At 47.8% G+C, this 13,649-nt stretch overlaps 5 protein-coding genes across 5 annotated transcripts; 4 read left to right on the forward strand and 1 right to left on the reverse strand.

The window, feature by feature from the left end:
- The first annotated feature begins 1,438 nt into the window (after positions 1-1,438).
- Positions 1,439-2,998, forward strand: EV420DRAFT_1013529 (uncharacterized protein). The gene is made up of 15 exons (XM_060465318.1): positions 1,439-1,502; positions 1,557-1,580; positions 1,640-1,681; positions 1,745-1,777; positions 1,827-1,868; positions 1,918-1,959; positions 2,009-2,050; positions 2,103-2,144; positions 2,197-2,217; positions 2,275-2,295; positions 2,348-2,368; positions 2,420-2,440; positions 2,494-2,514; positions 2,575-2,637; positions 2,689-2,998. Exons 1-15 carry the CDS (start codon positions 1,482-1,484, stop codon positions 2,740-2,742), a joined length of 510 nt encoding a protein of 169 aa, XP_060324862.1. The 5' UTR covers positions 1,439-1,481; the 3' UTR covers positions 2,743-2,998.
- A 782-nt stretch (positions 2,999-3,780) lies between these two features.
- EV420DRAFT_1277752 (uncharacterized protein) lies at positions 3,781-4,759 on the reverse strand (the record flags this gene model as incomplete). The annotated part of the gene is made up of 3 exons (XM_060468044.1): positions 3,781-4,296; positions 4,349-4,569; positions 4,618-4,759. The coding sequence occupies 3 exons, from the start codon at positions 4,757-4,759 to the stop codon at positions 3,781-3,783; spliced, it is 879 nt and encodes a 292-aa protein (XP_060324863.1).
- A 1,129-nt stretch (positions 4,760-5,888) lies between these two features.
- EV420DRAFT_1013577 (uncharacterized protein) lies at positions 5,889-7,206 on the forward strand. The gene is made up of 2 exons (XM_060465319.1): positions 5,889-6,614; positions 6,689-7,206. The coding sequence occupies exons 1-2, from the start codon at positions 5,984-5,986 to the stop codon at positions 6,721-6,723; spliced, it is 666 nt and encodes a 221-aa protein (XP_060324864.1). The 5' UTR covers positions 5,889-5,983; the 3' UTR covers positions 6,724-7,206.
- A 1,665-nt stretch (positions 7,207-8,871) lies between these two features.
- On the forward strand, positions 8,872-9,662 carry EV420DRAFT_1622819 (uncharacterized protein; the record flags this gene model as incomplete). Its single annotated transcript, XM_060475859.1, has 2 exons — positions 8,872-8,943; positions 9,000-9,662. The coding sequence occupies 2 exons, from the start codon at positions 8,872-8,874 to the stop codon at positions 9,660-9,662; spliced, it is 735 nt and encodes a 244-aa protein (XP_060324865.1).
- Positions 9,663-10,922: 1,260 nt separating this feature from the next.
- On the forward strand, positions 10,923-12,518 carry EV420DRAFT_1649011 (uncharacterized protein; the record flags this gene model as incomplete). Its single annotated transcript, XM_060478241.1, has 3 exons — positions 10,923-11,094; positions 11,145-11,555; positions 11,605-12,518. 3 exons carry the CDS (start codon positions 10,923-10,925, stop codon positions 12,516-12,518), a joined length of 1,497 nt encoding a protein of 498 aa, XP_060324866.1.
- Between the last annotated feature and the right edge of the window lie 1,131 nt (positions 12,519-13,649).

Genomic DNA, 13,649 nt, shown 5'->3' on the forward strand with positions numbered 1-13,649 from the left:
TTATCTCTTGCTCCACCTCCACTTCTACTGCTGCCGCCGCCTCCCCCAGCAGCGTGATCTGTCAATCCTTGGGTTGCACCATCGCCGCCCCTCCTTTCTTTCCGCTTTGCTGATATGTAGGCCGCTCGCTCTTCTTCAACAGTCGTTCCGGGTGCCGGAGTGTTACACTTCGGGCACGGGAGGAATTCTTTGTCGTCAACGTGTGGACAGTAGTAGCGACAGTCGATGATGGTATGCCTGGAGGCGGTGGACTCTTTAGAGAGACACGATAGAAGGAGCAATGTACTGCAGGAAATTCAGGCGTAATTGGGCTGCAGAGAGATTAGTGAGGACGTCCGTATGCTCCTCAGATGCGAGTTGAGAAGGGCGATATATAGATCCATTGTGGTAGTAAATCCTCCGCTGCGATAGTTCTTGATGAATAGGTGAGCGCAAAGATAGGAAGGCAAAAAAAGAACGTACGAGCTGAGCGTTGATCCAAATGCATTGCGCCTCTCTCAGCATCACCCGTTACTGCCTTCAACACTTCTCGTGACTCATCAATGCATCACCCTTCTGCATCCTATACAACGTATGGGCCGTCTCAAATTAATTGCAACTCGGTAAGTCAATCGTTGCATCGTAACATTTCGTCTGAAGGAGAAGGAACAAGTTCGCCTGTTGAGCGTCGGGATCGGCAGGAGCAAGAGTCAATACTAGAATAAACTTGTCAGTAAAGTTTGTTTAAGGACTACAGAATCTACATACTCTTGTCGCAAACGTTGATAGAGGAGACGACAACGTAAAAGAGGTTAGAAATCCCGCTGCTTCCAAAAAGGGAAATCAGCGCCGATTGTGTTTAGGCCGCCATGAAGTCCGAGTCCGATCCTTGGTTCTACCCCTACCTCTGCTCTTCCAGTACCTTTACCTGTAGTCCCATTTCCTACATGAAGTCGTACTGTCCAGGTCTACCTCACAGAGCACTCGGTTAGTAGAGCCTTCTCGTCTGAAACTACAGCCGGTTCCAAACTCTGTGCTAAGCCTGCCAAAACCCAGACGCTACCTCGACGAATATGTACCCTATACTCTCTGGTGGGTCATCCTCAGGATTTTGATTCGAAGTATTAAGAGCGCATCTAGCAGATGACGAGGGCGCAGCCCCGAAATACCTAGAGTATGATGAGCAAGGAATGTCCATCAGGGTCTTCATCGAGCGCCGCCCTGCCCGAGATAGCACAAGTATGCATCCAGGCTTCGATTTTCAATTTCTCATACGTATTAGAAGCCCAACAAGGTTATGAAAGACCCAAGTCAACATTTTCAATTAAACAACTTGTCGCGGGTGAGTGTTAGATGCTTGTGCGATTTCCCAATCATTGCTTATCCTCTAACAGATACTACTGTGGATGCCGAGCAGATCACACCAGATCTTGACAAAATACTGAGTGTGAGTCTTCAGCTTGAGCCTTCTACTACTATACTCATTTCGGTTCATTAAGAGCATGGAAGAAAGGATCCTGAAGGCAAGTAGGTTTCTGATACTTTCTTTCTCATACTCAGCCCATTTCGGTCTCTAGCAACTTCAGATGAACTTGACAAAAGTCGGTACACAATTTCAATGATTCCTACCAGCTTTCCATTCCGTTAACTTTATTGTCAGGCTGCAACAAGCTGCGACAAGGCAATATCAGCATTGGAAAATGTGAGACTTTTGAGTGTTCTTGAGCGCTTGAGTTCGTGTAATCCTTCTCCTTTTTGCATCCAGGAGACCAAGCTGTTATGGGAGGAATTGAAAGAGGTGAGAGTTTTCGGTTTGATCGTGATTAAGAAAATGACGATGCGTCCAGGAGAATAAGCTGTTATGGAAGGAAGTCCGTGGGTTGAAAAAGGTGAGATTTTTCAATTTGACCATGCTTGAGAAAACGACGATGTATCCAGGAGAGCAAGCTGTTATGGGAGGAAGTTCGTGGGTTGAAAGAGGTGAGGGATTTCGATTGGACCATGCTCGAGAAAATGACAATGCATTCAGGAGAACAAACTGCTATGGGAGGAAGTTCGTGGGTTGAAAGAGGTGAGAGTTTTCGGTTTGATCGTGCTTGAGAAAATGACGACAGTGCATCCAGGAGAACAAGCTGTTATGGAAGGAAGTCCGTGGGTTGAAAGAGGTGAGAGTTTTCGGTTTGACCGTGCTTGAGAAAATGACGATGGTTGAATAAGGAAACACATGAGTTGAAAGAGGTGAGTTTCCAGCCTACTTCCTTCCTTCCTTGAGTAAATGATGTCGATTTGAATAAGAAACAACATGAGATGAAACAAGTGAGAGTTTCCAATTTGACAGTTCTTGAGCAAATGATGAGAATTGAACAAGGAAATCTGTGAGATAAGACAGGTGAGAGTTTCAATTTGGCAGTTCTTGAGCAAATGATGAGAATTCAACTAGGAGTTCCGCGAGAGGAAACGGGTGAGAGTTTCCAACTGAAAAGTCCTTGAGCAAATGACGAAGGTTTGATCAAGGAAATCTGCGAGTTGAAAGAGGTGAGTCTTTTTAATTTGACCATCCTTATGCTTAATTCCCTTCTTCTTTTTTTCATCTAGGATATGGTCTTTTTTCAAGATAAACTCACCGAGCACGCAGATTTACTCGCCCAACTGACAGATGTATGTCCTATCACTTTCTGTTGGTTATATGTATAATAATCGCCTGTGCAGCTCTTCTCCCTCTCCACATACGAGGATTGCTCGATTGGCCAAGACTTACAATGAGAAGTTACCTCCGTGACCCTAACAGACGAGGCTAGAAGAAAGATTAAGGAGATACCGCAACAGAGCGATTTTAATCCAGATCCTTGATTTTGTTTTCGGCCATGATTGTAACATTTTTTAGTCGTCGCTTTTGCAGTCTTTATGGTTGTGATAGAACCATAGTTTCCCAGTCCTAGTTGGAATAATTGTGATATACCAACTCCGTCTCTTTCTTATTCACGGCATATATAGAAAGTAATCTGTTGCGAAGGTAATATTACAACGGCCGCTATAACAATACAACACGCCCCCATCGCCCATCGAGCCAGAACTTCGTCAATGGTCACATTTAGCATCAACGGAACACTGTCGCACCTAACCAAAAAAAAAACGCGTCATATATATCTTACAATTACTGATACCTTCTCCACTTACGACGACCCTCTCCTTCAGAGTCGTGCTTCAGAGGTCACCAGATGTATCAACGGCACGTCGGGCGGTCTTCGTTGCTTCGAAATGGCACAAATGAGGAGTACAAGGCCTCATATAAACTTCATTCTTTGGTCATGTACACCTTTCTGGAGGTTGTCCCAGCCTTGTGATACTCCATACTTGAAGTCGATCTGTGATATTTAGATCTGAAATATCGACAATGGAGGAGCAAAGTCGTTAAAAGTCATAGCCGGCGAAAGCTACATGACATCGATACCGAGTTCTTAACCACGAGGCTACCAAAGTTGTCTCAGTTCGAATCAAAGAAAGAGACGGGGTAGGTCTGGTACGCAGTCAAGCGTTTCCACCATGGTTGCGCCATCCGTCGTTGGTCTGAGAATATCGTCGAATCATAGGGTACCTTGTCCTCATGCTTGAACGCCGTAATTTAGGACTCTCGGGCCATATTGAACTTCCACAACCCGTCATATAGTTCAAGAAGTCGAATTCGGAGGTATGCAGCATTTTCTCTATATACGCAGAGCAAGACTACCCATATCTACAACAACATCAAAAAACATTTTAGCTCGACAGTGGATGAACTTACCCTTCCCGGTCCCACCAGACTTATTTCTTTTTCCCTTTCTTCTTTCCTGCTCCACCCCCATTGTTGCTGCTGCCACCGCCCCCTCCAGTAGCGGGTTCTGTCAATCCCTGGGTCGCACCGCCGCCCCCGCCGCCCCTCCCTTTCTTTTTGCTCTGCTGATATGTGGACCGCTCGCTCTTCTTCAGCCATCGCTCTGGGTCTGGTGCCGGAGACACACCAGGTGTTATACCCTTCGGAACACGCGACGTCCGTACTTTCTTTGTCGTTGGAATGGGCTGCGTCGTCGATACGTGGACAGTAGAGGCAATAGACGACGACGCTATAGCTGGAGGCGGCCCGCTCTCTAGTGAGGACGCGATAGAGGGAGGAAGTAGTTGCGAGAAAGAGGCAGTATCTTGAAGGAGGAAATCCAGGTGCAGTTGGGCTGCAGAGAGATTGGTGAGGATGTCGGTATGCTCCTCGGATGCAGGGTCAGCCGAGTCGAGAAGGGCGGTATATAGATCCACTGCCGTAGCGAATTCTCCATTTCGGTAGTTCTTGGTGAATAGGTGAGCCTGAAGACAGGAAAACAAAAGAAAGCGAACGTACGAGCTGAGCCTCCAAATGCATCGCGCCTCTCTCAGCATCGCCTGTTACCTCCTTCAACACTTCTCGTGCCTCATCCCCCTTCTGCATCCTATACAGCGCATAGGCTTTCTCAAATCCATCGCATCCTGGTAGGTCAAGCGCTGCATCGTAACGCTCTGTCTGAAGGAGAAGGAACAGCTTGGTCTGTAGGGCATCGGGATCATCAGGAGCAAGAGTCAATACTGGAATACTCTTGTTAGCATAGTCCAATCGTTGTAAAATCTACATACTTTTGTCACAAGTCTTGAGCGCGTTGACAAAGTGTCCTCCGTCAATCTGGGCACAGAGAGAGGTGAATAGACGCTGCAGTCGGGATTCAAGAAGCAGAGGAGCCTTCTTTGTTGCAGCCTTCGGCTTTATCCTTGGCGCCATAGCAGTAAACTGGTGCTATAGGTCGAAGTAGAAGACGTGTTTGCGATCGGGAACTCACCGCGCCGAAAGCGGCATGGCGCGTGTCGGTTAGCTAATGGGAAAAGATTCCCACAGGCTACTGCTTTGATCAAGCCTTGGCTTATGCAAGACGGCCATGAGTCCAATCTACGAAGTATTCATTCTGTTTGTGGTCTGTGTCAGTGGCCAACCAGAGTGTCAAACAGCTCAACGATATGGTGGTCAGGAAATCAATGTAATGCTAGTAATTTATGTCGACTTTGAGCTAAATGGTTATGGAAGGAAAATATATTGACAGATGCGCCACGGTCGCGACAAAAATGATAACACTCTCCGCTGTCCTTTTGGCTTACAAAGTTGCAACTCGGTAGGCTACTGGACGTGAATATTCTTCTGCTTGAAGGATAGTCAAACTAGGCACAGATCCGTAGTCTGTCAGCCCAGCGTCTGTAGCCGCAATCGCTGAGTTTCAATAAGGTGTTATCAAGTCATACACAGCAGTAAGTATCCGGAGTATCTGCTATCATCGCCTACAGGCGTCACCGGATCTTTACCGTGGTGGAAGAGATAGCGGCGATATCGTTAGAAGCTTCGAACTGCTCTGCGGTAGCACTGAAAAATGTTCCATGAGGATCGCGCGCATATGGAGGGCACAGGAATCGTGTACGGCAGAGTCAACACTCTATCGGAAGATTGCGAATATGCCTCTGGTCCAGACCTCAGAACGAGACAGAGCGTAATTAAACGGAGATCCGAGGTGGCTACAATTGGATGCTGGTATGCATGTACCTGGGAGAGTGGTGCGGCGTGGACAGAGAAGGAAGCAGAAGCATGAAGAATTATATTTCCGGAGTCATTTAAGAGGACTTAGACGGACGAAAATTCTGTGAAGGCTAGATAGAAAGTACCGTTGAATGAAGTCAGGTGAGCTACAGTGTAACAGTTTTATAGACCGTGGAATTTTGGAGGTCCGGTAGAAGCTCTTGAAGAAGGAACTAGAAGCTGTTCCCGGTTGCGACATTGCACCGGAATTATTCAAACATCATTTTGAGCAGTCAGGAGATGATATTCGTCCCCTCGGAACACAACAAAACGGTGTTTTAACTGCAACCGTCAAGAACTAAAGAAAGTCAGAACACGTACAAAGTTTCGGGCAAGGTTTCGATCCGGGTTCCGGACCGACCCGCAGACAAATGGTCACATGACATGACGTCAGCAACCGGTTGTCGAAAGCTTTTTGAAGAAATTGATGGCAGGATTTTCTTCTTAACTATTACCACCATGCCTACATCATCCCCCAACGTGAAGGCTTCTCCTCACCGTTTGTCGCCGTCGCCGTGTGCACTGTCACCATCATCTATCCCCTCGTCGCCCACGTCGGTACAGTCGTCGGATTCGGCTATTTTCGAGCGCGACATCGAACCTACAGCACCACCTCCACAGCCTGTGCACCCCAATCCTCACCGAATACCCCGTGCCAAGAACACAGAGCTTTCTGTTCCTTCCGTCCTCGATTCTGCTGCAGCGATTCTAACAGATTCGCACCCAGGAGAGACCGACGTGGAGGTACTTAGTCCTACCGCCAGTCCGCTGGTCAGCCAGAACCCGTCTCCACGAACCTCAATGCTCCTTCCTGCATCATCAATTACCCCACCTTCACCCACTGCTGTTGCTCGTGACCCCTCACCATCTCCATCAGCCAATACAGCTGCGAAACGGTTATCGTTTCTATCCTACAGCGACCTACTTGCCTCGAATCCGACAAATACGGTCCCTTTGTCCTCGCTGACCACTGAACCGTCCACACCACCGCATATGCCGAGCTTGATGGATAGTGGCACTGGCAAAAGCATTGGTTTCGATGAGTGGGTCAGGGAGGGACTCGGCATGGGGCTGGAGGAGAGGCTGGAGGCAGTCAGCGGTACAGCAAGTCCCATTTCTCCTAGGAGCCGCACAACCAGTGTCGTCAATGTGAAAGGTTAAACTTTTCTACTCTGCCCCACGCATACTCCGCGCTGCCACCCAAATTCATCGTTTCTCTCCATATAGTCCAGGCCCAAGTAATCTTTCTTTCGTGGTTTTATTTCAATGCATGTTTTTGATGTATTTATCTACCTAATGCCTCCAGTTATTTTATACCTTATGTACCATAAATGGACCTCTATGATATATATTGCATGCTTTCCTTCGTGAGCTATCTTTATGCAACTACAACCATTCCTCTAGGCAGATGATGTCAAATATCGAATTCATCTAGCCTGATATTGAGCGCGCGATGCATAACTTCGATGGATCAATCATTTGTCCCGCTTATATCGGACGAGGGATTCGGGGCATAGCATTGAAGGTGCGGTCATTGGAGCTAGAGAGCGAGAAGATGCAGATCCCTCAGACAACCTGATTCCAAAGAGATCCATATCAAGGAACCAAAGTTGATATTGATTATAAGTTCTGTACAGCTTTTCGCGGATGTTCGTGCTATCACCATCTTTGTCATTTGATACCACACGAATAGAATACAACGAATGCCTTTCCAACCGGTCAATATCACATTGTCTCCAGGGATTAGGCCTAGGGTGCTCCTTGGATCCGACTTGCTGTGTTTCCTAGTACTCCGTGATTTACAACTTGTGATCAACTCTTGCGATCGGACCCGGAAAGGCTGCGACTCTTCTGATATTGCCTTCCGACTCTCCGAGTCCGCGCACCGAGATGTGCTTAGAGTGAAGAAAACAAGGTTTCACATGCAGTACATGTTCAAGGGGTCCAGTGCCAGTGCCTGCGCATCGTCTCAGAGGATACCGTCGCGATCACGATGAAGAAGAGCACGCAACACGTAGAAACCAGAACAGAATCTGATAGATGGAGAAACAGAAGCACCAGTATGGGGTGCAGCTAACAGTTGTAACACTGGCAGGCACAGAAACGCGGAAATAAAAGGGTAAAAAGGATGATAGGAAGATGAGAAGGAAGATTCTGCGGACGAGCACGGATAGCCTTCAGGAACTTATCCATGGCACTATTAGTATGTCTATGAGAGTACAAACGTCGCATCACGCATCACTACACACAGAGATACTCGCAGACATCTATGTCTGTGGACACCAGCAGAAATCAAGTCCAGATGACGACGGCATACATGCTACATTACATGCCGAAACCGCAGTAGGTATCAAAACACCGAGCAGAGGTACTGAAATTGAGAAGGAAGTAGGAGCCTGAGAAGTTCTACGTCCGATGGCATACTTGACGCGGTTTAATTGAATGCAGAATTCAAAAAAAGACATAAGGCGCAGAAACGCAAGCGGTCCAGAAAAATTACGTCGGTGGCCTACAGTCTACCACGGCTCGTATTCCTATGGACAAGACTTTTAGACCACTTGAAGCAAAAACCGTGATGGCTATAATCATGAGGGAGAACCAAAGAAGAACATTATCATCTAGGGCCAACAGGAAGTTCGCTGAAGGGGACTGAGAACTATTGCGATTCCTTCGGACTCAGTCGTAGATTACGGAGAAACCCAAGATTGCAGTACAAGTGTATGGATGCCCAGTGCACTGATTAAAGCGACAGAATGATTCCTTGTAGTGTTAGAGCAGGCATGAATCCAACATGAGTCAATGTCGATGTCAGAACCTTCGGATCGGGTACTTTCCCACGATGTCGATGCCGATGATGCCGACATGAGCTGATGACAAAAAATTTTTGGAGGCCCGGCCATCAATCGGCAGTCCTGCGAGGTTAAGGCCGAGGAACTGGTTTTCGTTTACTTATGAAGGTATGAAAATAGATATGTGTTTTCATTTTCGAGCAATTAAATTTACATGACATGCCATTCCGAAAATAGCTCTCATAGTGAGTTCTCTTTAGTCGGCCAAGCTTCGGGCCGAAACCGGCAGCACCGGCTAACTCCATCTAAACGGTAGCGAATTCCCACAGCACTCTACCTTCTCCCACCACCTACTTTTCAACATGTCGACGGAAGAGTACGTGTTTATATGTTGCCTGTCTATGCCTTGTTTAACATTCTTCATTCAGACCAGAACCTACAGTGAAGGCCCGGCCTCGTCTCGCAGCCCCCACCCGTCGGGGCATGTTCGGATTGCTCGTGGGCACACTCAAAAAGGCGGAGAGAGAAGATAAGGAGCGCAATGCAAGCGAGGCGGTGTGTAAAAATGAATCTCATTTATTGACCGAATCTCACTCGATGCCGGACATTAGGCAAAAAAACGCATGAAACTGGAAGCCCGGCTCCAGTCCAAACTGCGGCGGGAGAACGACACTGTGCGTAAAGCCGAAGACGCGCGCAAGGACAAATTGACAGCAAACAGGAAAGAGGAGGAACTACAGCTGCGAGATTCTGTCGTGAAATATCGCAGGAGTCGTCTGCCCATTTTGGCGAACTTCCTGCTCACGTCAGATGTTATCCCCCAGGATCAAGACGAGGAGCAGACTCCTTCTTTCCCAAACCCTCTTGCAAATCCACCTCGTAGTCACCCACCACCCCTATATTATCTTCCTGCTATCCTCCTGCCATCACAGGAAGCATTCATTTCAGCGCGTCGTACCGCCGTAAAAGACGCTGCTGAAGCAGAATGGCAGGCGTTCCATGCTGAGCGTGCACAGGGCATCGAGGATATAAAGGCACTGCGGTTAAAGGTCGAAGAAGCTAAGAAATCTCAAGGTGAGCCTATGGACGAAGACGAAGAGGACGCGGACAACAAGAGGACGGAGGATAAGAAAGAGGATGGGGAGGGGAGAAAAGAGGGTGACGTGGAAACAAAAATGGATACGGATGAGCTGGAGGGTAAAAAGGATGACGGAGGGGAGAAGGAGAAGGAAGAGCCCATGCAGGCTGATGATGATGAGGCTGTGGAGTACTGACGCGACGTTCGTGAGCTTTCTATTCTTCGTACGGGATCGTTCTGACTGGTCGGCAGGTATATAGCGTACGTCTACCTCTTCAACTCACCTTACGTTGGCAGTGTGTGTATCGTAATCTTTTCCGTTCCTTCTTCTGTCTGGGTTGGTGAATGTCTATCCGTCGGTATGTTGGATCACGCAATACCTTTGGATGTAGCTGATTTGCGTCATAGTGTTATCTATGTACCTTTATTCTGTTCTTTCCATGAGTTGGCTGAGAGTATAGTGGTATGTCTCCGTCTCTTTCCTTACACCAGTCGTTGACGACCGTGTTAGTGTATATAATGCGTGCGTCGTTCGTCTTGCTTCTATCGCTTTCGTTCGTAGTAAGCTACGTGATGTAACTAACCTTTGAATGAAATTACCTTCCCGGATCGACGGCCATGGGTGATCGCTTTCGTGGGTCCATATGGGTTCAATCTTCGCGTTTGCGATCGGCGTGCATATCATGAAGTGTAGCATCAGGGCAGGTGGACAGGACCTTCCACATCAACGGCAGATCCGAAATGCCCTTGAGACAGTCACTGTTGTTTCATCCACCCTCAGCGTCTTCTGTGTTCTAGGCCCAATGCGTAGTTTGACGCCAGAAGCCTTGCCAATGCTACACGATGAGCTGGTATCCGGAGGAGGAGGTACGCCCGAACAACCAGAGGGCCCGCTGTCATCCTTACAAGACGACTAGCTGTATCGACCTCGCGTGCAAATGGAATCGCTGGCAAGCAGAGACAAGTGAAGCAGAAGGTACTTTACACCATCGGCGCTTATCAGGACACTCAAACCTGTATCGGCTAGGAGATCACGGAGTACAATGACATCCTCGTCGCCATAGCTCCACTTTTACTTCAAGGCGCCATCGAAGGAAGCGGTGACCGTCCATGAAACTGGAACGTAAATGTAGCCCTGCGGAATTAGGTGGGATCCGGAAGGATACATGTTTCTGTGAAGAGGAGTGCCTGCATCGAACGCTTCTAATAACCGCACCGATGCTAGGCCCGGAGTCCCTTATCCACGCAAGCGGGTCAATCCATCAATCCATCGAAGCGATGTATTGCCCAAAATCAGGCAAGATGGATAGATTTAATTCAACGTATGATGTATCTGGAATGGTTTCAATTGCCTAGAGATGGCTCGTGAAGGAATGTATACAGTTTATATCATGATGTTAACGCTGACCCCCATTTCCATCTCCCTTTCCCTGTTCCTCCCCTCTCCCACTACCATATGTCCGGCAATCTGATATTATTGGACGACGCGGTCTTCTCGCCTGGCTTCAGTCCCAGCTCTCTTTGGACCCATAGTAATGGACAACTGTGGTATCAAAACTATTCCTCTTGGGCAAAGCATAGCAACGCGAGTACCTCGACATATGGATCCTTCTCAGTTACGTTCGAAGGTGCTCCCATCTTACTTTGACTAAATAAAGCGTATTCAATACTTTAACAGGTGTTTCCATCGCTTTCACTGGTAACACTCCTGGCACGGCAAACAAACAGAATTTCTCCGTGTCCATCGATGGAGGAGACGCCTATGTCGCTTCGTACCCCTCTCAGGCGGAGTATATACAGTGGTATATGTCACCAACATTGGAAGAAGGCAATCATACTATCACTCTTACAGAGATGGATAGTATCGACGTGGACTATGCCCTTATCGGTGTCGGCAATCAGACAACTGTCCTAAATAAAGACATCTTGGTGGATGACACCAGTGATAGCATTGTCTGGACTGGAGACTGGCAGACAAATACGAGCACCCTGGCGCATATCACAAGGGTTTATGTCGACAACCACCCGCTTGGAAACTCTACGAAGGACAGCACAATTGTTGGGGACTCTTTTTCTTTCCAGTTTACAGGTCAGCTCAGATCGCATTTGAGGTACCTACAGCTTAATGCTGTTGACAGGGACGAACATATCTGTGTTCGGGATTCAGAGGAATTCTATAGTCGGAGTCATCTCTGCTAATATCAGCGTAGATGGAGGGAAAACCACTACTTTCTCTACAACAAGCACGCGTTCTGGTAATGACTTAGCCAACACGATGTTCTTTTCTTCTCCAATCCTCAGCTCTGGAATTCACACGCTTATCATGAACATCACAGAGGTCACTGGTGACCAGTCGCTGAAGCTAGATTACCTCACCTATTCGGACCAGGTGTCCGACGGCGATAGCTCACCATCACCTTCAAGTAGTGCCAGTTCTTCCAGCTCGAATTCGCCTTCTGGTTCCAGCCTGTCGTATTCACCACCCAAAACGACCAACTCTAAAGGCATTGTTGGAGGGGCGGTGGGCGGTGTTATTGCTTTACTCCTGATAATAGCAGGCGCTCTGTTTTGGTGGCGACGAAAAAAACGAGCTCATCATAAGGCTAATTTGATAAGCTTGTCTGAACCGTTTCCCTGTTCGTTCGATGTCTGTCCCGCATTTATCTTTTTTCCGACGCTCACTTTCTTTCAAGACACTCCAGACCAATCTGCTGGTCGCCAAGCTGAGCCGTCTGTTCCAACGCCCTCCACAACCGAGAAGAATTTCAAGACTCGACGACAAAGCGGAGGCACGCCAGTTGTGGGATTCGCATCGACTGCCGGCTCTTCACATGTGTCTCCTTCATCGCCTATCCTTTCACGACCTCGGTCTGCCTCCGAGAATCAAGCGGAAACCAGACGCCGACTAGATGAGATTAATAGTTTGATAGCCCAGATAGAGCACCCCTCGAACGAAATGACACAGATACAGGAGCTGCAGAACCGGATTGAGATGTTGACTGAGGAGAACACGAGGTTGATGGGGGTACCACCTCCGGCGTACGGAGACTGAAGAGTCGAGGTTGAAGGTTTAGACATCGCATTGTATTCCTCACAAATTTGCTTATCGAAGTTAGCTGCTGCGAGTACGGCAGAAGTATGTACAGGAATGTAGATATATTAATACTCGAAGCAATGAATATAAGTATGCCAACATTAGCTCCCACGCTTGGTATTCATGGGACAAACCCATATATTAGCTGATCCTGTATCAAATCGAACGTATGGTAGTCTCTCCTAAGCAGAATTTTAATCTCTTGACAAACAAGCAATTGAGAGTTGAAGAGAGTCTGCACCGCCGCACGGCGTTTTCCTTTTAAGGGATTCATCATGTGACCAGTGACCACAAGCGTCGAGAACGCCGCCGTCGCGTCTTCGTTGCCGCCTGCGTGGTCGAGCCGATGGAATGAACTCGATTTGGTGTTCGCATGCTTGTTTGGTAGTTTATTTCTCTTTGTTCATCCAAGCTGACAGTTGGCTTTAAATTCGTAGATGTAAGCGTCCAAGTGACAGCAGCCATCGATTTCATCCTTGGACCAACTCGAGACGACTAGTCCTATCAATTTCGCGTGCAATGGAATTGCTGGCAAGTGATGCGGGAGGTATTGCACCATCAAACTCGTATTATCTAGCAGGAGTCCAAGATCACGAAGTACGATGGCGAGATCCCCCAACTGGCAACGACGTCCTCGTCGCCATAGCCCCACATTTTCTTCAAGGCACCATCGAGAGAACCGGCGAACTTCTATGGAACTGAAGCGCAAATGTAGCCAGGTGTCTGCATCAAACGTTTCTGGACTAGAAGGAGACGACGCAGAAACTTGACCTGTTCCTCTCCTGACAGCATATTAGCTGGTGAGGCACCCATGCACTCTCAACGCCGTGTGTTAGAGGTGGATAAACCCTACCCTATATAGGACTCGACCTTGACATGGAGGAAGATCACCCGAGGAGTATCTTCTCGGTGATAAACACTTTAATAACCGCACTTCAATGGTATGCCCGAAGTCCCTTGTCCACGCAAGTGGGACAAACCATCGATTCATCCATGCGATGCATTGTGCAATATCAGCAAGGACCGATGGATCTCACTTCGACATCATGATGCATTTAGAGGAATAGTTGCAATTACATAAAGGTAGTG

The sequence above is a fragment of the Desarmillaria tabescens genome (assembly GCF_030435595.1).
Source record: "Desarmillaria tabescens strain CCBAS 213 chromosome Unknown EV420scaffold_56, whole genome shotgun sequence".
In the NCBI taxonomy this organism is placed as follows: domain Eukaryota; kingdom Fungi; phylum Basidiomycota; class Agaricomycetes; order Agaricales; family Physalacriaceae; genus Desarmillaria; species Desarmillaria tabescens.